The sequence below is a fragment of the Cricetulus griseus genome (genome assembly GCF_003668045.3).
Source record: "Cricetulus griseus strain 17A/GY chromosome 1 unlocalized genomic scaffold, alternate assembly CriGri-PICRH-1.0 chr1_0, whole genome shotgun sequence".
Classification (NCBI taxonomy): Eukaryota; Metazoa; Chordata; class Mammalia; order Rodentia; family Cricetidae; genus Cricetulus; species Cricetulus griseus.
This window is the reverse complement of record NW_023276806.1, coordinates 68836661-68859668: the sequence shown is the minus strand read 5'-3', so window position 1 is coordinate 68859668 and position 23008 is coordinate 68836661. Positions and strand designations below refer to the sequence as shown.

The following is a 23008-nucleotide window of genomic DNA, read 5'->3' as shown; positions in this document are numbered from 1 at the left end:
AAATGTATTATATGTATATATGGTATGTACTTATATGATATGATATATAAGACATATATATACATACATATATTTACAGTTAAATGTAAAATTAAACCACAAACAAAATACAGGAGAATAATCACTTGTTCTTGGGATAGGAAGATATTTTACAAGCATAGGAGTAAGAAGAAAATCTCATAAGGCAAAATTACATTGTTTGTATATTTTAGTCATCCAACAAGTATTTATTGACCCGCTGATTCTTTTAGGAGTCTGTTCTACAAAAATAATTTTTTAAAAAGTGAGTTAAGACTTATCTGCAGAGATGTCTACAGCAGGACTGCTTGTAATAATGTGAAATTGGAAACAGCCAGAATTTCCCCAGTGGTGTGGGACTGGTTGAGTAAATTGTGATAAATGTATACAGTGAAGTATTATGAAGCCACTAATAATGTTTATGAAGATGTTTCAGTGGCATAGGAAACTGCTAAATATAAAAATTTCATTGAGATGAGTAGAATATATGTGTAGATAGATCACTTAATCATTTTTTGCCTCAGTTTCTTACAAAGTGAAGGTAATGTATTAGGCTCATTGGATTTTTATGAGAATTAAATGAATAAACTCTTTTAAGATGCTTAGTCACTCCAAGTAATATGTGCTTCATAAATCTAACCTATTAGCATTAATACATAGTGACTGGTGACTTTCATCTTTACAAAGATTCCCTTGAGTTATTAAGCACAATTTTGTTGCCAGCAACAGCAAAAGTAACTGATACAGACAACAGTTGGTATCGTTATTTGCATTTTATCAGTTCTAGGCCACAGAAATAACTCAATGCCCCATCATTATAGATACATTGAAAATTATGTGAGCTATAATAGTATATTAGACAAAGTCATTTCTCAAAAAAAAAACTTCAGATTACAGCAAAATAGAAGGCTGCTATGTTTTATTTTAATGTGTTCTTATAAATAAGAGATTTGCTTTGTTCAAAATGCAGTAATGGGTCATTTCAGATAGACTAAAGTCTTTGTCTGTAGAACACATTTGATCTATATTATGATTTATTTTGCAAAGAGATGCCTATGACTACAGAACCCCAAAGTGGCTATAAGAGAAATGGTGTTTTAAGTGTTTGCTAAGGGCAGTCATAAACACTTACTGAGTACGTTCAAAGTGCACAGGACTATCTCCTGATTTAGTAAAAACAATACTTCTACTTAAAGTATAATGTGTTCTTCCCTTTGTGGTTGCCTTCATTCCTTCACACCAATGACATTTTTTTCTCTCTCTAACAAGTGCTTCCCCGTACTAGCTCTAGAGATACAGCTGTGAGCCAGGTCATCTTGTCCTCACGGAGCAACTAAGCACATTGTGATAGTACCTGCTAATACATGTGTAAGTAGTAAAAATAAAGTTAGGAAAACATGGAATGGGCAGTCATAATACAAGGAATTTGTAAAATTGACTAAGCAAAACATAAATGGAATGTACAGATGTGTGCTGGCTAGTTTTATGTCAACCGACATAAGCTAGAGTCATCTTAGAGGTAGGAGCCTCAATTGAGAAGATGCCTCCGTAAGACTGGACTGTACACAAGCCTGTAGAGCATTTTCTTTTCTTCCTTCCTTTCTTTCTTCCTTCCTTTCTTTCTTCCTTCCTTCCTTCCTTCCTTTCTTTCTTTCTTTCTTTCTTTCTTTCTTTCTTTCTTTCTTTCTTTCTTTTTTTGTTGTTGTTTTTCGAGACAGAGTTTCTCTGTGTAGCTTTGGAGCCTATCCTGGCACTCGCTCTGGAGACCAGGCTGGCCTCAAACTCATAGAGATCCTTCTGCCTCTTCCTCCCGAGTGCTGGGATTAAAGGCGTGCGCCACCAACACCCAGCGAGCATTTTCTTAATTGGTGTGGGAGGGTCCAGCCCATTTTGGGTGAGATTGGACTGGTTGTCCTGGGTTCTATAAGAAAGCAGTCTGAGGGAGCCATGAGGAGCATTCCTCCATGGCATCAGCTCATGCCTCCAGGTTCTAGCCTAGTTTGAGTTCTTGCCTTGGCTTCCCTCAATGGATTCAGGATATGTAAGTCAAATAAACCTTTTCCTTCCCAAGTTGCTTTTAGTCATGGTGTTTTATCACAGCAATAGTAACCCTAACTAAAACTAGAGGCCAGAAGAAAACCAGGTTTTGACTAGAGATTAGAACACACTCCATATGCTGCCAGCCGTAAATAGCACTGGTGTCTGCCCTCCATTGATACCTTATATCTACCTGCTTTTCCAGAAGTTCAAGTGACCTTGTTTGTCCATCTTTTCTCTTCCCTTTCTTCCCCAGACTAGAATCTGTAAGGTGGCTATGGAGAGTATGTGCGGGAGGGAGGACTTTCAGGTTGCTCTTGTTGCAGAGGAGTGAAGGTCTGTCTCCCAGTAAAAAGGTGACACAGCCTCCAGACTGCCTCAAGTGGGAGGCCACCAGTCAGCAGCCCTGGAGAGTCACATAGAATGTTTAATGAGCACTTGACTAACTCAACTTCAAAATGTAGCTTCACCAGACAGAACATGATGGACGAGTCCTTAATAAAAATGAAAGTTAAATGTTCTAGGAGGCAGTAGATAATGGTAGAAAGATTAAAAATATGCTTAAAAGCTTTAGTAGATATCCTCTAAGATATAAGTATAAAAATGAGCTCTTAAAATTAAAATTATGGTGCCTTTGCCTATTATACACACACACACACACACACACACACACACACACACACACACACACACACCAATCAACAACTCCAAAAGAAAAGAGGAAGTCAACAAAATCTTCCCAAAGCAAAACAGATAATGAAGTAAGTTGAACAATAGGAGAAAATTAGAGACTCAGCCTGGGTAGTTGAGTGTCTGATGGATAGAAAATAGATGTGAGGATGCTTTCACACAGACAATACAGATGTGATTCCTGAAGCACACATATCTCTGAATAGAAAGGGCCTGTCAACCACCCAGCACGAAGAAAAAATCAGCCTCAACTGTAGGCATGCCATGCAGTTCATGAGCCCTGGGGCTGAAGAGAAGATCCCGAAGCAGCTGAGAGAGAGGAAAGTAAAAGGGCTGGTCATGTGCAAAGAACTGGGTTCAGAGAGACAGTAGACCTCTCAGCAGCAGCACTTAACATCTACAAAGTCTTATTATTCTTAGCAGAAAGTAAATCATTCAACTATAATTCTGCCCCAGTACTAGCAGTCAGTAGTGCTGTAGAATAACATCTGTTTTAAATGGGTAGCTTCCATTATCCAGGTCTTGAGTAATGAAGAGTCCAGGTAGCCAGCTGTGCAGCAGCCCCTGCAGCTGGCATAGGGAGGAGGAAGGTAGTTTCAGCAGAGAGGACTGGGGATGATGGGGAGGTGCAAGCAGCAGGTGTCTATAAGCTAGGCACTCTAAGGAGATTGAGCCCCAAGTGTGTACAAAGAAGCAAATGAAAGGGATGTCAACTATAGGAGGACAGGACGTTCCAAAAAGGGAAGAAAATCACACAAAATCCCTCAGTAGAAAGCGTATTGAAGAAATAATAGAAGCACTGAACCCTGATGTAACAAAATCTATGACACAACTCAGATAATAGGGAGAAGAGCAAAACTAAGCATATTTACCATACATTCTAAACTGACGGGGGGGGGGGGAGGGAGAGGAGAGAGAGAGAGAGAGAGAGAGAGAGAGAGAGAGAGAGAGAGAGAGAGAGAGAGAGATTCTTTAACAACATTTGGCCACTTATTAGTCCTCTTCATTTTAGACCTCTAGCTAATAGCTTGGCTTTATTTATGTTAGAGGAGGGGTGGGATTGGAGTTATTGTTTTGTTGTTTACATTTTAATGGGCAATAGTAAATGATTTAGAGCTCTGAAGAGGCAGATTTTTAGTAATAGGGATTTCTCTTCACTGGGGTTTCTTTTTCTTTTATACACATATTTCCTATATTGCTTTCCAGATTCTGTTGGTGAAATTCCTTCTTTTGTTCTCAAAGGCAAAACAATGAAGAACCTTTCTTCCTTCCATCCTTACAACATACACCCACACTCAGGCTCCTGCCGGTGCCGGAGCTCCTGTTATTGGCATCGTCATCTGCCATCCTAGTAGCCTGGCTTCATGGAGGGTGAGCTCTCAGGGGTGAGCATATTCTATCTTTTAAACAGATGTAAAGTAATAAAGCATGAGTAGGTCCTTGTGAAATACCTATATAAACATGCTGGGGAATATTTCCTGTTGCTACTATTTCACCTTGAAACTCACATCAGTTAATTCTGGAAATGAAGTGGACCACATCTTGTGCTCCAAGTTCTAAAAACAAGTGCACCATGTCATTCATTGTAACAGCTTACCAAGGCTGTCCTTCTGCCAGTTTTTAGGAAGGTTTGTCATATGGCAAATAGCCAAGCAGCCTTAGCCTTCACCAGCAGGTGATGGATTTTTCCAAAGGTCTCCTGGCACAGCATATTATTTAAAAATAGGAAGATAAATACCAGAAGAGGCTGCCCAAAGATCTGAAGGTGGTTGCTGGCAGGAATATGACCAGGTGTCTGGGGGTGGGGTAGGACACTGCTGCCTTTCATTATCAGTTAAAGTATTAAAAGTTAAGTGAATAAAGACATGGGAGGAATTCATAGACAAAGTCATCTTTCAAAAGCAGACATCTTCAGAGCACAGGGGAAAGACTACTCCTCCTTGTAGCCCAAGGGGAAGATGTAACTCTCTTCACACAAATACATTTGTGTGAATTTGCACAAATACATTTTGTAGGTTTGAGCATGTCCTCTTCAAGCAAACACATTTCTTGTGCCTCATGCTCCTCTTGATGTTAGTGTCTCTTGCATTCTGGGCCTGTGGGTTATTAACTCTCAGTTCTTGTATACTTCCAGCTGTTTGTACTTCTCCCTCAGTCTTGAATAATAGTGTAGAATTCCACATTGACATTTATTTCCCCTCAGCACTTTGAAGATGTGATCCCACTGTCCTCAGGCATCTGTTACTGCTGTTGAGGAGTCTGTGTCTCTGTAGGTAATTTGTTCTCTCTGAAAGTGTTAGCCAGGATAGTTCCAGGTGTGGGTTTGTTATCGTCTGTTCTCCTCTGTGCTTCATGTGGTTTTCAACTTAACTGTATGTATCCTGTACAGTAAAGATGTCTCTAGGATGAATTCATGACAGCTTCCACCAGGGCCCATTGGTCTTTACTGGATGAACAGTTCCCACATTAATTTCTCAACCCCTTCATCTTATGTAGTACCAAAGTCTTGATATGCACTAGAGCCAGATCCAAGGTCAAGGTCTTTCTTCTCAGAGTTGTCTTTCACCCAGGACCAGAGGTGGATGACCTCCTCTAGGTTTGCTTCCCGGCCATGGCAGATTTTCTGACTGGACTAGGAGTTTTGGTTTAAAGCTTTCTTCAGGGATCCACTTAAGACCTCTCTACCTTAGTGGGCTCAGAGTTTTGACTTCTGCTCCAGGGTGTTTTCAGTTGCCCACAGCTGGAGTTTTCAGCTGCGTTCACAATAATGATCTACTAACAGAGTGCTTGTTCTGTGGCAGATTAGCTTATTTTAACCTCCTAACAACCCAGTGAGGCAGTTACTATGGTTACCACAATTAGAAGGTAAGTGGAGAAGCCAGGATTAAAACCCAGTAGTGTGGCTTCCAAGCTCATGCCCTTGTCCCAGAGCTGCCCTGATGCTTGTGATTTCCCAGGACATTATGTGGCCTTAAATGCACAGCACCGCTTTGACCCCAGGTGATTCTCTTTCTTGCATTGAGTTTGACTGCTGTGTGTTAGATATATACTCATGCATGTGTGTGCATTTATGAATATCAATATGTACATATGTTTAAATATAACATTTTCCCTGCCTCTACCCGCTGTTCTATGAGTGTCTGTACCATGTCTGCTTCTGTCAAGGCTACCATCCCGACCTCTGGGTAAATATCCCTTCCTGGTTCTGAATTAGTGACCTTCCCAAATGGCTTTTAGGTGCACAGACATTTTTTCTTTTTATTTTACATTAGTTTTAGAATTTTATGGAATTCCATCATGAATCTTAAGATAGAAAAGGTCAGTCAGCCCATTTCGCTGCTTATTGGCGGGATTACAGCCAAACCAAGGACAACATTCTTTGTTTTTATTAGCAAGGGTGCAGCCTCGTCCATTAATAAAATAAATAAATTTCGACCAAATAAAACTTTCTACTGTGTAGATTGCCCTTAAATTGTTAACTAATTATTGGCCTACGGAATTATAAACAGGATCCTAGATTACTTGCTTAGAGTTGGTTATTTCCTGTTCATCAGTATCATTCCAGTTTCTCTTGTTGAAATACTCTGGATGTGGAATAGGAAGAAGATTATAAATAAAATGTATTTATTTGCTAAAATATCATAGGGTTTATAAGTTTATTCATTCCATAATGGTCCAAATGTGTCCAGGAATGGTGAGATTTTAGCAAGGCATCATTTGTTTGAAGTATATGCCTATGCAAACCTGCATGTTCTAACACACATACACACTCATTCATTGTGATTTCAACTGGTTCATTCTCTAAATAGGAGAAAGGGGAGAGAAAACACTTGCCCCTACTGTCCCTGAAGGCAGGGATGCTCAGTGTGGCTCTTTAGATAAGTTCCTCTGATAATGAGATTGTGCCATTAATGAAATTAATTGGAAACCTGTGATCTGCTCTTGTTTTGTTTATGTGGAAGCTCTTATCTGTGTACAACATGGTTTGTACCTAGCAAACACAAGACCTCGTTTTTTTTTCCCCCGAAAACTGAGCAAAAACAATAAAAGCCATTTTTTCATAAGTTTATGCAAAAACACTCTTTTCTCACTGTAAGACTGTCTAAAAAGCTTTGGGGCTTTCCATACCAGAGTTGTTTAGATTGGCCCTGGCAATTAGAGCATTGATTACCACATTTTATATCTTTTATTCATGAGAGTATATACTATTAACAGCAAGGCACATGTAAAGGAGAATAAATATGTTTCGATGGACACCCCCTAAGAATCTGATAACAGTGCACACAGCACACATTGAGCTGGATATACATTCTTGAATCCAAGCTTGCAGATTGCACCAAAAGAAGTCTTGCCTCTCTGAAAATGATGATGCGGATGCTTTTGTAAAGTACTTGAGCTTAATTTATTTTTGAAATCCTTATGACATTTATTGAAAGTTAGGTAAGTCAGCAATATTCCTGTTCTCTAAACATAGAAGATATTACCTACAGTGGGAAATTACCAATACGGAGTCAGGTAAAAATATAAGGGTATTTAATAGGGAAAAGCCTTACTTACAGAGCGACCTAACCAGCCGGCGTGGCAGCAGTCTGAACGCAAGCCCAAAAGAGCAACTGAAAGCGAAAAACGCAGTCACCCTAGTCCCCTGACCACGCCCTTTCGAGGCGTGGTCAGGCACACCTGTAGCCAGCCCCTAAGTAGGCGTGGCTACAGCTTCCCCTACAATTACCAATAACTTGAATTACAAATACTTCACTAGATCTAGAGATGATCAACGGATAGGCCTTCCTAACCCTTAATTCTGAACATAATCACAAAGTTGTTTTTAACTTAAAATTTAGACACGAAACAGTAAGTCAGGAAAACATTGGGGAAATGTGTCCATGGGCACACACTATAATGCGATCTGTTTCATTCTATGTCCATTCACACTTAAGTGACATTTATCTGGCTAAATTTGAAGACAAAATATGAGAGTGTTCTGTTAACATTTTTTAATGAAATCTGTGGAAGTTATAATTACATGGTGTCCTCAGACTTTATTTCTTTCAGTCACTCTGAGTCCCTGTTACAGTTGTACTCTTGCTTTGTAGAATATGGTGTTGAGGGATGGGGCGTTTTTCCTGTATCCCTTCCCCTCTAAAGCGTGTGTATGAACATTGGCTTATATGAGTTTTGCTTTTAAACTATTTCAGTGATCCACACTTTCCCGCTGGCATACCTGTGTGTCTCATGAACTCAGATAATTAATCATGATTATGAACTTTTGTCCCAATTGGGTAGGGTGACCTCCCCTCTGTTCATTTGACTTCTTTGTAGCTTGAATTCTAATTGGTCTTAATAATAAAAACCTGAAGTCAGATATTGGGGTAAATGCTGAAAGATCAGATAAGGAACGGAGTCAGCCACTAGAGAGACCTTTTACCTCTACCAGATCCTCAGATCAAAGTGAGCAAGATCTTGTCTCCATGAATTCTCAGACTGTGCATGATCCTGTCTCTAGGAATCCTCAGACTGAATGGGCAATCCTGTCCCTAGGAATCCTCAGACTGAATGCAGTGAGCTGCTATCTCTTCCTGCCTTATATTCCTCTCTCTGCAAAGCCATATCACTCCTGTCTCACCTCCATAATTCTGGGATTAAAGGTCTGTGACTTCCAAGGTGTGAGCTTCCACTGCCTGACTGTTTTTCTTTTAGACTGGATCAATCTTGTGTAGCCCAGGGTGGCCTTGAACTCCCAGAAATCCACCTGCCTCTGCCTCCTGAGTGTTGGGATTAAAGGTGTGTTCCACCACTGATTGGTCTCTATGGCTAACTAATGGTTAGCTCTGCACTCTGGTCTTCAGGCAAGCTTTATTTGTTAAAGCACAAACAAAATATCACCACACTTATTCCTTGTTCTGAATTTTTCCCACTTCTCAGTGGGTTCTTGGAAGCCTTTCCCTTCACAACCACTTTCTCACCTACCCCTCAGCCAGTCTTCATGCAGCATTTGCTGTGTGCGGTCTAACTGTAGTTATGCCAATTTTACTTTCTATCAGTGTATTGGTTTCATAAAGTTGATTGATTGATCATCCTTTTATGTGTTGTTTAGAGGGATTTCTGTTTAAGGTTCTGAAAAGGCAGCTCATGGCTCTTTGGGGGCAACTTGATAGAATCTTGCTTAGAACATGCATATTATACCCTTACTGTTTCTTTAGATATATACATTGTTCACATACACACACACACACACACACACACACACACACACACACACACGAACGCAGAGAGAGAGAGAGAGAGAGAGAGAGAGAGAGAGAGAGAGAGAGAGAAGAGAAGGTATGAAAGAATTTTCCAAGCATCTAAAACTTTTTTATGGGTCTCTTTATAAAATGTATTATGTGCTTTCCCAACTTTTAAATAGACTATCTTGAACATAAGGTAATCTTTACTTGATTGCTTAAGGTTATCAGCAACATCAGTTACTGCTGAAGTTGTAATATAATGGTGCCTTGAAGAGCTATTGAGGTGTGCAAAGCTATCTGATCATACAGTAAATGCTAGCAATAGCCTATTCTTTTTAGATTTCACACAATGTTTCTCCTTGTGTTTGCAGCCACTGCCTTCCTCTCTTCTTCTTTCTCTTCCTCCTCCCTCCCTCCTTTTTCTTCTTTTAAAGCTACCATCACTGTATTTGACTCTAGAAGCCGTTTCTTGCTCAGCTTCCATTTCTGGGTTCTTATTTCTGATCTTTACTAGCCAGAAAGCTAGGCCATTATGATTGTTAGATAAAACACAAGCAAAGCTCTGCAAAGAGCCCTGTCCTACAAGTAAAGTATGCAGACAGTATAGGAACCATTCTTGAAGCTGCAGATATCATGAGACCGGAATATAAAGAAATGAGTTAAGTCACTTGGTCTAGTCCTTCTATGTACAGATGAAGGACATGCTGTTGTGATTGACCCATCTACAGTCACACAATCACTTACCCATTCAGAAGGAGCATTATTCTCAGTTTAATAATCAGTTTCCACATTAGTCAGGATTCATTGGAGGAGTGAAACTCTAATGGAGTGAATATATATTATAAAGGGGATGTATCAGATTGACTTGTACTGGGGGTATAGCTCAGTGGTAGAGCATTTGACTGCAGATTGACTTGTACAGTTGGGGCTGGGTAGTCAACTGTGACTGTTCATACAGTGGAGAGACTGCTCAGCCCACAAGGCTGGATGCCCCAGTACTCACAGTTTGTCATTGAAGGCTCCTGCAGAGCCCTGGTTTTCAGTTCATGTTGGAAGATCAAAGAAACCATGTTCTGATGTCAGTAAAGAATGGCAGCAGTAGCAGCAGCAGGGTGGATGTACTCATTAGCAAGGAGTGAAGGTGGGCAAGCAAGAGCAGCTCCACTGTTCTCTCAGGCTTCCTTGTATGTGGGCTGCTGTGGAAGGTGCTGCTCACTGTGGTGGACAGCACCCCCCATCAATGCTCAAGAAATACCCTCATAAACCCACCCAGTAGAGAGGTCATTTAGTTGATTATAGTTCCAATCATGTTGACAAACAAGATCAATCATTCCAGCTTCCAATCTGTGGTCTTTTATAAATGGAGTTGCAAGAACTATGATTTATGTAGGTAGCTATTATTTTATAGATTGATAAATCTATGGCTATATAAATATATGTCTCAAACATGAATCCCATTAACAGATAATATTTAATATGTTTATAGATGTAGTCCTGCCTGCTTGTATACAATACAGGGCATTAACTGTCCAGTATTGACATTACTTGTATGTGCATTATGATGACCTCTGATTAAAGCTGGAGAAAGAGAAAAGAAGTGTGTTTAGAAGAAAGGAGATCTAACTAACTGTACATCATGTGGCCTGCACATCCTGTGGCCTGCACATTGAGTACATCTGTGACTCCAGGCGGCTTGCCGGAACTTACATTCAAATCATGAAAGTAAGGAAACATTACCTTAGACTTTTTAAATTGTGTTTCACTTTGACTAATTTTCTCTATACTCTTTTCCAGCTTGCTGATTTTCTCTTTATTGTGTCTCTTCTATAACATGTCTGTTTTTTTGTGTTTAATTTTACTGTGAATATCTCATTTATGGAAATTCTATTGTCTTTCAAATATCTTGTTTTTTTTTTTCTGAAAATAATGCCTTCCTTTTTTTTAAATTTATTTATTAGTTCTAGTTAGGGAACAAGCTTATTTCAAGTCCCTTCTCCCTCTCCCTCCCCTCACCCCTAACCCTCCTCCCCCACCCCCAGCCTACCCCCCACCCCATCCACCCACCACTCCCCAGGCAGGGTAGGGCCCTCAACGGGGGCTCTGCAAAGTCCACCAAATCTTCCTGTGCTGGTCCTGGGCCCTTCCCCATGTGTCCAGGGCCAGAGTGTAACTCTTCACATGGGATGGGCTCTCAAAGTCCCTTCTTGCACCAGGGAAAAATACTAATCCACCATCAGAGGCTCCCTGGAGTGCAGAGGCCTCCTTATTGACATCCATGTTCAGGGGTCTGGATCAGTCTTGTACTGGTCTCCCCGACAGCATCTGGGGTCCATGTGCTCTCCCTTGTTCAGGTCAACTGTTCCTGTGGGTTTCTCCAACCTGGTACAGACCCCTTCGTTCTTCATTCCTCCCTCTCTTCAACTAAATTCCTGATTTCAGCTCAGTGTATATCTGTGGATGTCTGTCTCTGCTTCCATCAGCCACTGCTGAGGGCTCTAGGATGGCATAAAGAGAAGTCATCAATCTCATTTTAGGGGAAGGGCTTTTAGGTTATCCTCTCCACCATTGCCTGGATTGTCAGATCGTGTCATCCTTGTAGGTCTCTGGAGATCTCCCTGGTTCCAGATCTCTTCTCGGACCTATAGTGGCTCCCTCTGATATGGTATCTCTCATCCTGCTCTCTTTCCTCTATTCTTCCCCCAACTCAATATTTCTGCCCCTCCATTTCCTCTCCTCTACTCCTCTTCTCTTGCTCTTATTGTAGCAGCTCCTCCCCCCCCCCTCATGCCCCCAATTAGTTCAGGAGTTCATGCCACTTCCATTCCTGGGGACCATTTATCCCTTAGAGTCCTTCATGTTTCCTAGTTTCTTTGGTGAAGAGCATTATAAGCTGGTAATCCTTTGCTCTATGTCTAAAATTCATACATCAGTGAGTACATACCATGTTTGTCTTTTTGTGACTGGGTTACCTCACTCAGGATGGTTTTCTCTAGTTCCATCCATTTGCCTGCAAATTTCAAGATTCCATTGCTTTTTTCTGCTGAGTAGTACTCCATTGTATAAATGTACCACATTTTCTCAATCCATTCTTCAGTTGAGGGGCATCTAGGTTGCTTCCAGGTTCTGGCTATTACAAACAATGCTGCTATGAACATGGTTGAACATATGTCCTTGTTGTATGAACATGCACTATTTGGGTATATACCCAAGAGAGGAATGGCTGGATCTTGAGGTAGACTGATTCCCATTTTTCTGAGCAACCGCCATACTGATTTCCAGAGTGGTCTTACAAGTTCGCACTCCCACCAGCAATGGAGGAGTGTTCCTTTTTCTCCACATCCTCTCCAGCATAGATTGTCATTGGTATTTTTTATTTTAGCCATTCTGACAGGCGTGAAGTGGTATCTCAGAGTTGTTTTGAGTTGCATTTTTCTGATGGCCAATGATTTTGAGCACTTTCTTAAGTGTCTTTCAGCCATTTCGGATTCCTCTGTTGAGAATTCCCTATTTAGTTCTGCACCCCACTTTTTAATTTCATTGTTTGGTGTTTTGGTGGCTAGCTTCTTGAGCTCCTTATATATTTTGGAAATCAGTCCTCTGTCAGATGTGGGATTGGTGAAGATCATTTCCCATTCTGTGGGTGGATGTTTTGTCCTACTGACTGTTTCCTTTGCCTTGCAGAAGCTTCTCAGTTTCAGGAGGTCCCATTTATTAATTGCAGACCTCAGTGTCTGTGCTACTGACGTAATGTTCAGGAAGTGGTCTCCTGTGCCAATTTGTTCAAGGGTTATTCCCACTTTCTCTTCTAGAAGATTCAGTGTGGCTGGATTTATGCTGAGATCTTTGATCCATTTGCACTTAAGTTTTGTGCATGGTGACAGGTATGGATCTATCTGAAATTTTCTGTATGTCCACATCCAATTGTACCAGCACCATTTGTTGAAGATGCTATCTTTTTTCCATTGTATAGATTTAGCACCTTTGTCAAAAATAAGGTATCCATAGGTGTGTGGGTCAATATCAGGGTTTTCAGTTCGATTCCATTGGTCTATCTATTTTTGTGCCAATACCAAGCTGTTTTCAGAACTATGGCTCTATAGTAGAGCTTGAAGTCGGGGATGGTGATGCCTCCAGAAGATCCTTTATTGTAAAGAGTTGTTTTGGCTATCCTGGGCTTTTTATTTTTCCATATAAAGTTGAGTATTGTTCTTTCAATGTCTGTGAAAAACTGTGTTGGGATTTTGATGGGGATTGCATTGAATCTGTAGATTGCTTTTGGCAGGATTGCCATTTTTACTATGTTAATTCTACCTATCCAAGAGCATGGGAGATCTTTCCATTTTCTGGTATCTTCTTTAATTTCTTTCTTTAAAGTCTCAAAGTTCTTATTGTACAGGTCTTTCACTTTTTTGGTTAGTGTTACCCCAAGATATTTTATGTTGCTTGTGGATATTGTGAAAGGTGATGTTTCCCTGATTTCTTTCTCATTGGATTTATCATCTGTATATAGTAGGGCTACTGATTTTTTTGAGTTAATTTTGTATCCTGCTACCTTGCTGAAGGTGTTTATCAGCTGTAGGAGTTCCCTGGTAGAGTTTTTCGGGTCACTAATGTAGACTATCATGTCGTCTGCAAATAGTGAAAGTTTGACTTCATCCTTTCCAATTTGTATCCCTTTGATCCCCTTTTCTTGTCTTATTGCTATAGCCAGAACTTCAAGTACAATATTGAAGAGATATGGAGAGAGTGGACAGCCTTGTCTTGTTCCTGATTTTAGAGGAAACGCTTTGAGTTTCTCTCCATTTACTTTGATGTTGGCTATTGGTTTGGTGTATATTGCGTTTATCATGTTTAGATATGTTCCTGTTATTCCTGTTCTCTCCAAGATCTTTATCATGAAGGGATGTTGGATTTTGTCAAAGGCTTTTTCAGCGTCTAGTGAGATGATCATGTGGTTTTTCTTTTTCAGTTTGTTTATATAGTGGATTACATTGATGGATTTTTGTATGTTGAACCATCCTTGCATCCCTGGGATGAAGCCTACTTGATCATGGTGGATGATTTTTCTGATATGTTCTTGGATTCGGTTGGCCAATATTTTATTGAGTATTTTAGCATCGATGTTCATGAGGGATATCGGTCTGTAGTTCTCTTTCTTAGTCATATCTTTGTGTGGCTTGGGTATCAAAGTGATTGTAGCCTCGTAGAAAGAGTTTGGCAATATCCCATCTGCTTCTATTGTGCGGAACAGTTTGAGGAGTACTGGAATTAGCTCTTGTTTGAATTTCTGGTAGAATTCTGCAGTGAAGCCATCTGGCCCTGGGCTTTTTTGGTTGGGAGGCTTTTGATTACTGCTTCTATTTCATTAGGGGTTATAGGTCGATTTAAACTGTTTATCTGATCTTGATTTAATTTTGGTAAGTGATATTTATCCAGAAAGCTGTCCATTTCCTTTAGATTTTCCAATTTTGTGGAATACAGGTTTTCAAAGTATGACCTAAAGATTCTCTGGATTTCCTCAGTGTCTGTTGTTATATCCCCCTTTTCATTTCTGATTTTGTTAATTAGCATGCTCTCTCTCTGCCTTTTGGTTAGTTTGGCTAGAGGTTTGTCTATCTTATTGATCTTCTCAAAGAACCAACTCTTTGTTTCATTGATTCTTTGTACTGTTTTCCTAGTTTCTACTTTGTTGATTTCGGCTCTCAGGTTGATTATTTCCTGGCGTCTACTCCTCCTTGGTGTGTTTGCTTCTTTTTGCTCTAAAGCTTTCAGTTGTTCTGTCAATTCTCTAATGTGACTTTCCTCCAGTTTCTTCATGTGGGCACTTAGTGCTATGAACTTCCCTCTTAGCACTGCTTTCAGAATGTCCCATAAGTTCGGGTATGTTGTGTCTACATTCTCCTTAAATTCTAGGAAGTCTTTAATTTCTTTTTTTATTTCTTCCTCAACCCAGGAATGGTGCAATTGGGTGTTACTCATTTTCCATGCGAATGTAGGTTTTCTGCAATTCGTATTGCTGTTGAATTCTAGCTTTAATGCATGGTGGTCTGATAAGATACAGGGGGTTATTTCAATTCTTTTGTAACTGTGGAGGTTTGCTTTGCTGCCAACTATGTGGTCAATTTTTGAGAAGGTTCCATGTGGCGCTGAGAAGAAGGTATATTCTTTTGTGTTTGGATGGAATGTTCTATAGATATCTGTTAAACCCAGTTGTGTCATAACTTCCGTCAGATCCTTTGATTCTTTGTTAAGTTTCTGTCTAGTGGTTCTGTCCAATGGTGTAAGGGGGTGTTGGGGTCTCCTACTATAAGTGTGTGTGGTTTTATGTGTGGTTTGAGCTTTAGTAATGTTTCTTTTACAAATGTGGGTGCTTTCGTATTAGGGGCATAGATGTTCAGGACTGAGACTTCATCTTGATGGACTTTCCTGTGATGAGTATGAAATGTCCTTCTTCATCTCTTTTGATTGCTTTCAGTTTAAAGTCTAATTTGTTAGATATTAGTATTGCTACCCCAGCTTGTTTCTTGAGCCCATTTGATTGGAAATTTTTTTTCCCATCCTTTTACTCTGAGGTATCTCCTGTCTTTGAAGTTGAGGTGTGTTTCTTGTAAACAGCAGAAGGATGGATTCTGTCTTCATATCCATTCTGTTAGCCTATATCTTTTTATGGGTAAGTTAAGACCATTGACATTTAGGGATATTAATGTCCATTGTTCATTGGTTCTTCTTTGTTTTGGATTTATTGTTGATGGTATCATTGTGTGTGGATTTTGCCCTCCTGTTTCTTTTTGTGTTTGGTAAAATTAGATTATCTATTGCCAGTGTTTTTGTGAGTTTAGTTATGTTCGTTGGGTTGGAGTTTTCCTTCCAGAGCCTTCTATAGTGCTGGACTTGTGGATACGTATTGTTTAAATCTGTTTTTGTCGTGGAATATCTTGTTTTCTCCATCTATAGTGATTGAAAGTTTTGCTGGGTACAGTAGTCTGGGTTGACATCCATGCTCCCTTAGTGCTTGTAGGGTATCTATCCAAGACCTTCTGGCTTTCAGAGTTTCCATTGAGAAGTCGGGTGTGATTCTGATTGGTTTGCCTTTATATGTTACTTGGCCTTTTTCCTTTGCTGCTCTTAATATTTTCTCTTTATTCTGTAGATTTGGTGTTTTGATTATTATGTGTCGGGGGGACTTCTTTTTGTGGTCCAGTCTGTTTGGTGTCCTGTAAGCTTCTTGTACTTTCATAGGCATATCCTTCTGTAGGTTGGGGAAGTTTTCTTCTATGATTTTGTTGAATATGTTTTCTGTACCTTTGAGCAGTGTTTCTTCACCTTCTTCTACACCTATTATTCTTAGGTTTGGCCTTTTTACGGTGTCCCATATTTCCTGGATATTTTGTGTTAGGGATTTGTTGGACTTGAGGTTTTCTTTAGTTGATGAATGTATATTCTCTAGCGAGTCTTCAGTAGCTGAGATTCTCTCTTCCATCTCTTGAATTCTATTGGATATACTTACATCTTTAGTTCCTGATCGTTTATCCAGCCTTTCCATTTCCAGCATGGTCTCATTCTGTGTTTTCTTTATTGTGTCTATTTCAGCTTTCATGCTTTGAACTGTTTCAAGAGTTTCCTTCACTTGTTTGGATGTTTTTTCTTGGCTTTCTTAGATTCTTTAAGAGATTTATTTATTTCTTGAATTTTTTGGTTTGTCTTTTCCTCCAATTCGTTTATTTTTTTCTTTGCTTTTTCTTCTATTTCTTTAAGGGATTTTCTTGTTTCCTCTTTAAAAGTCTCTATCATCTTGCTGAGATAATTTTTGAGGTCTATCTCATCTTCATGCTCTGTGTTGGGCTTTTCAGATCTTGCTGGAGTGGAGTCCCTAGATTCTGGTGGTGTCATATTGGTGTTTCTGTTGTTGAGTGAAATCTTATTCTGTCTTCTTCCCATATCTTCTTCCAGTAGGTGCAGGTGGGGTCTCTCTATCTCCTCTTGTGACCAAGTGGTGTGTGTGGGCCAGGAATTCAATGTCCACAGCTCTGGCTTCTCCCCATATCTTCTTTTAGTGGGTGCAGGTGGGGGTCTCTCTATCTCCTCTTTGTGACCCAGTGGTGTGTGGAGGCCAGGAATTCAATGTCCACAACTCTGGATGGTCTTGACTCTCCTGGTAGTCTCCTCACTAGTTCCTAGTACCTCGGTCTGTCGGTGGAATGGAAGAGTGGGGTGCTAGCAGATCCAGGGCACAGGGAGCTCCTCCCTGCCTGGTCGTGTCTAACCCAAGCCCGCAGGCGGGTGGGGGGGTGGGGGTGGTCGAGGTGGACGATGTTTTGGGCGGGGAAACGGGAAAGGGCAGAGACTCACTCACCTAGTTCCAGGGTCAGTTGGCGGAATGGAAGAGTGGGGTGCTAGCAGATCCGGGGCGCAGGGAGCTCCTCCCTGCCTGGGCGTGTCTAACCCAAGCCTGCAGGCGCAGGTGGGGGTGGGGGAGTGGTCGGGGGTGGATGATGTTTTGGGCGGGAGTCTGGAAAGGGCAGAGACTCACTCACCTAGTTCCAGGGTCAGTTGGCGGAATGGAAGAGTGGGGTGCTAGCAGATCCCGGGCGCAGGGAGCTCCTCCCTGCCTGGGCATGCCTAACCCAAGCCCGCAGTCGCAGGCGGGAGGGGGGGGACGGGGTGAGGGGGTGGGGGTGGTCTGGGTGGATGATGTTTTGGGCGGAAGTCTGGAAAGGGCAGAGACTCACTCACCTAGTTCCTGGATCGGTCGGCGGAATGAAATGCCTTCCTTTTTTAAAAAATATGTTATGATCTTTATTTCTTCAGGAACTTTAAATCTGCTTGTTCTATAGTCTGTGTTTAGTAATTCTACCTGAAAGCACCTGGGTGATCTTACTGTCTTACCCTGCTTTTTTTTTTTTTTTTTTTTTTTTTTTTTTTTCCTGATTCTGACTAGGGTCCTGATTGCCTTATGTGTCTTGTAAGTCTGGTTGATGATAGGGATCTGTCAGTGGTTTGCTTGAGAACCAGTCTTTACAAACCCTCCTTTATTGGCTGTAGTCCAATGCTCTCAGTCTAAGGTGTGTACTTTGTTTCTCTTTTAGTTTGAGGATCCTGGAGCACTGCTTTAGAAATTTTGACCTGAGCTGTCTCAGAGCAGCCTAGCCATCTTTAGGACTGACTCCTGCCTGCAGGGAATCTGAGCTGGCACTTCCCTAAGTTGGAAATTGCACATGGACCGACCTTTGGGGACATTTTAGACATAAAATATAGTGGTGGTCTTTCTTATCTCATCCTGAATGAATCAGTCCCTTAACCTCTGTGTGGAAATGATGTCATCTTGTTCCTCTGAAGGAGCAACAGAAGACAATAGGGTAGAACTGTGTGGAGCAGCTGCTCTGGTGAGAGCAGCAAAAAAGACTTGGAGTCCATTGTCTTCTCTGTCGTCACCCTGGGGACCTGGAGGGACCTTCTCAGCCTTGTCCAGATGACTCCTGGTTCTACAGAGCAGCCCACAGGCCCTTGGTCTCAGGAGTCTGCCCCTTTCCAGCAGTACCTTGTTTCTGAGCAGCAGGGTTGGCTCTCCATGCTCAGTTTTGAGCAACAAATAAGTGGGATTTGTGTCTAGGAAGGGCTTTTTGTCCTGTTTTCAAATTCCCCCTTACTGGTTTCTTTTTCTCTTAGAATTTGTCCTCCAATAAAATAGGGGTTCAAGAGCCTTTGTTAGAGAGGTCAGTGTCACACTTAGAACTCTGAACTGTTTCGGATGAACTTTGTCTGCACAGCACAAAAAAGTATGTAATACTAGAAAAGGAGATGAGGGTATATAGAAAATAAAATATGAGCACATTACCAAAGATGCCAGGAGTACAAAGCTTAAGGGTCTTTTGGTGATCTAAATATGTAGTAATTTTTTTAAAAAAAAAAAACCTAACAGTGTTCTGTGACACTATTTCTGTCTGACATCCAGGTGGCTGGCATAGGTTTTGTTCTGGTGATTTATACAGAAACCTGTAATAAAAATGCAGCCTGAAGTCATGCTGCTGGGCACCATTCATTTTCCCATGGACAGTTCTGGAACTAAAACCTTTCAGCAGACCTGGGAAAGCACCTCTGTCCCAGTGTATGCCTGGCCCTGGTGCCTGCCATTTGGGCTTCTTACATCAGGGTGTCCTTGTGGTGCTGGGGGTGGCCAGGTTGTAGGCTGATTTTTATCAGAGCTAGCAAAGAGCCTCCTAGAAGGTGGAGTACAGTTTTAAGGGGTGATAAAAATCATACTCTCTCTGTCCAGTGAGAATTGCAGTCCAGCAGGTGGAGAGGAACCTATCAACCTCATTTTGGTAATTGCTTGATTGATACACATACTTGATATATAGCCAGAAGCTTCTAATACTTTCTGCCCAAGTTGACCTCACCTTCCTCAAACTGCATGCCTTGCCATTGTAGGAAGAACCTGCATCTGCCAACAGATAATCACATGGCTGGAGTGGCTGTGTGTGCCGCTTGTCCAAAGGAGCCCCTTCTGGCTTTGTTCTGAGGAGTTAGACAAGGAACCTGTGGGGGAAATGCTGTTTCCTCACAGCCAGCCCACATGTGACCAGTTCATTTTTTCAAGTCACTTGTTAGAAAGGTGACTCTTTGGGGGACAGAAGGGTATAGTATAGAAAGGCCTACTATATGGGGACAAGGGAATGGAAATTGCCTGTACTTTTGAAGAAAGTGAGAATGAGGCTATTTTCATCATCTGTATCATATCTAGAAGGAGATGTGAGACATTTGGGGTGGGTTTTGTAGAATTCTTTGTTCACACTACAAGTATGTAGTTGTGGTCCGTCTGAGGCCTCTGGATGGGCCTTCCTAAGTTGGACACTATTATGTGTCTCAGCTCCATGTTTAGCACTGGGGAGCTGGGGAAGATCTGGCTGCCTTCTGTACTATGACATCTTGGGGAATGTTTTCCCTCATCTCTTTTTACAGTCTTGGCAAAGCTAAGAAATCATTTTGCCTTGGCATTGAGAGATGGCAAACGTGGGCTGGATGATTCTGGCAGAGTTAGGTAATTGGGCTGTCCTCCTCCAAGAGCATTCTGTTCCTCATGGCACAGAGTTCTTGCTAGTGAGTCTGTTGCCTCTCAGCCTTCCACATCCAGCCACATCCTTGGAGAAAAGACTAGAGCTGGCAGAAGCAAGGTAGAAATGAAAATACACTAGTATTTCCAGGAGCCTTAAAATACTCCATTCCAAATGTTGATGCTTGAATCTCCTTTCACAGGTATAGAAGCAAGAGTGGTAATCAAGGGTCCTTGTCATTCATGCTCTGCAGCCTCCTTACAAGGTCAACACAAGTGTGAATTTATGATTGTCAGACTCCCATGTCACACCACTGAGCACCAACCTCAGATGGTAGGTGAGGCAGCTGAGGGCTTGATGTACCCAATGACATGGGAGGCCAGCAACCTACCTAAAAGTACGGGTGAGAATTGCCTTGCTGCCAGTCTTAGTGTAATGTACCAGACTGCGTTGCCTTCTGCAGTATTTGTTAATTGTTCATTTCCAACAAAACATAACAGGGAATTTTTTCTTTTGCAACTTTTGTAAATCTTTAGAATCCTGAAGCCATTCATCATCACATTTTTTTATTCCTCACAGTCGGCTAGCCGGCTTATTTACCTTAGTTCTTATTCCCTTCCATTTTTACATCTATGCAGAGAAATTTATGCCTGTGAAAGCACCTCCTAAACTCTCAAGTGGCACATAGATTTTATTTGGTATTATTATAATATTCAGTTCTTGACTTTTCATCATTAAAATATAAACACTTTCATTTTATCGTGGCAAATAGGAAGGTGGAGGTAAATTCCTAGCATTCTCCTGAAATAACTTAAGACAGCACAGTAATATGTGTAATGGTTAATACTAAAATTTCAATAACAGGAAATATAACCTCTTTCTTTCAGAAAAGCACAAATTGGAAAATGTACATACATATTTACATAGTCAGGCAACAGAATGAAAGTATCAATAGAAAATAAGCTTTCCTATAACTTTGGGGGAAGCTGAATGTATTTTCTTTCTTTTTAAAATTTTGTTTTGTTTTTTACTATTTATATGTGCTTTTGTGTCTGTATGAGTATGTCCACAAGGGTGTAGGTGCCCTGAGAGGCCAGAAGCATTGGACAACCCTGGAGCTGGGTTGCACATGCTTGTGAGTGTCCTCAGGTTCTGTTCTGCAGGAGTAGTACCAGTACACACTCCTAATGGTTGAGCCATAATTCCAACTCTGATAAATGTGTTTTCAGCTAGAAAAGATATAACTGGTAAAATAATAATTCTTAGGGGAGGTAATGGGAGGAAGTAATGGAGGTGACTTTAATTCAAATATGTATCCAAGTGTGAATGTTAGGTAAAGTATGTTTTAAGAGAATAATTTTTTGTATTCATAAAAATATACATGGCTACTTGTATGTAGGATTTTTAGGTTCTATATAGATATAGAATTCTCTGTTGACAGATAATTTTTTGTTCCATTTTACTGGGAGTTGCACCATACTTTGTCACCTATATAGGGGCCTTAATATATCCTATAACTTTATTGAATCTATGACCTAGGGCAGTTTTGATAGATACAGTCAGTATATAAGATGCTTTCATTTCCATCCCTTATTTCTAGCAACAGTGAATAGAAGCTTCGGATACTCTTATGATTTACAAGTTAGCAGCAGGCCAGGCAGCCCCTCCTCCTCTGTGTCCTGCTCTGTGTGATGTGAGCATCTTGTCATATCTCACTGTCCTCTAAGGTGGGATCTACTCCTTCCCCCTCCCCCTACATTTTTATTTAGAAGCCATTCACATTTATAGAAAATCTGAGAGAACAGTACAGTGAATATTCTTCTCGCACCTCTATTGTCCCTGCTTTTAGAGGAGCCATTGCAGAGTAAGTTACAGATAACCATAAATATTTTAAGTTACAGATACCCTAACACTTTATTTCTAAATATTTCAGTATGTATCACCTGAAGGGGGGAAAAACCATTTCTCATGTATGAATTCCTGTTGATGTCACACTCAGAAAAAGTAACCTAGATGCAGTGTCGTTATTTGGCAGTTCATATCTGTATCTTTTGTTTTCCCTTTCCAGAATCTAGTCAGAGGTTGTACATTGCAGTTAGCTGTCATAGTTCTGTAGTCTTGTTTTTTTCTTTCTTTCTTTTTCCTCTTCTTCACTCCTTCCTTTGTCTTCTTTAATTTTTTCCTTCACAAATTGGTATTTTTTTAAAAATGGCCAGGCCAACTATTTTGTCTTATTGTATACTGTTGAAGCATCCATAATTAGCACAGATTACTGCCCACTGGAAGCTTTGTATACGCACATACATGCACCTCTACTTTCCCTTTGAATTTCCATCACTTTTGTGTCTCCATGGAAGCATCTGGAAAGTCGTTAGACTCTTCCAAAGCCTCACTTCCCAGGACATCCCTGGGCTGCTGGCAGCTTAGGTGCAGTTTTTCATAGGAAGGCTTCTATATTCACAGGCTTTGTCCTCCCAGGCCCTTACTCATAGTGACAGTGAGTACCCAGCTGCTCTTTTTACTTAGAGTTTGGCTGGGTCAAGCCAGTTGTTTCTTTCTCAGCCATAATCAAATCTTTCAACTTAATACTGAACTAATCTATATATGGAAGAAAGCAAATCTTGACTTGAATCTTTAGGGCATGTCACTCCTCACATAGCTGTTTCTTATCTCCCTTTACTGTGCTTGAGATTTCAGTGTTGTGACACAGTTTGCCATTCCATGCAGTCTCTTTAGGTGTAGAGTCTCATTTGTAAACTTGGGGACAAGTCAGAAAAGTTAACATTCTGTGAGGGAGGGCACATATGAAGTGAAGAGGTTTATACATTTTAGCCTTTCCCCATGGAAATAATCTTTTAAAGTTTTAAGTTAGGAAAGTGAGACACACAAATATTCATAAACTAAATAGAGAAAGTAGTTCTGCATTAAAAATCTTGGCCCTATCCCAAAATTTGTCAAAAAGAACAATTTATTTTTATTTTTATT

General features: G+C 40.7%; 1 protein-coding gene across 3 annotated transcripts in view; it reads left to right on the top strand.

Moving 5' to 3' along the window:
• Positions 1 to 23008, top strand: part of Gatb (glutamyl-tRNA amidotransferase subunit B) — an 87237-nt gene that overhangs the window by 5368 nt on the left and 58861 nt on the right. Inside the window, exons 2-3 of one of the 3 annotated variants that reach the window (XM_027392985.2) lie at positions 1288 to 1386; positions 3952 to 4130. The exons of the other annotated variants lie outside the window; for them this stretch is intronic. Of the exons in view, the coding sequence (XP_027248786.1) occupies positions 4110 to 4130 (21 nt within the window). The 5' untranslated portion in view covers positions 1288 to 1386; positions 3952 to 4109. The remainder of the gene's footprint in view (positions 1 to 1287; positions 1387 to 3951; positions 4131 to 23008) is intronic. 3 annotated transcript variants of the gene reach the window in all.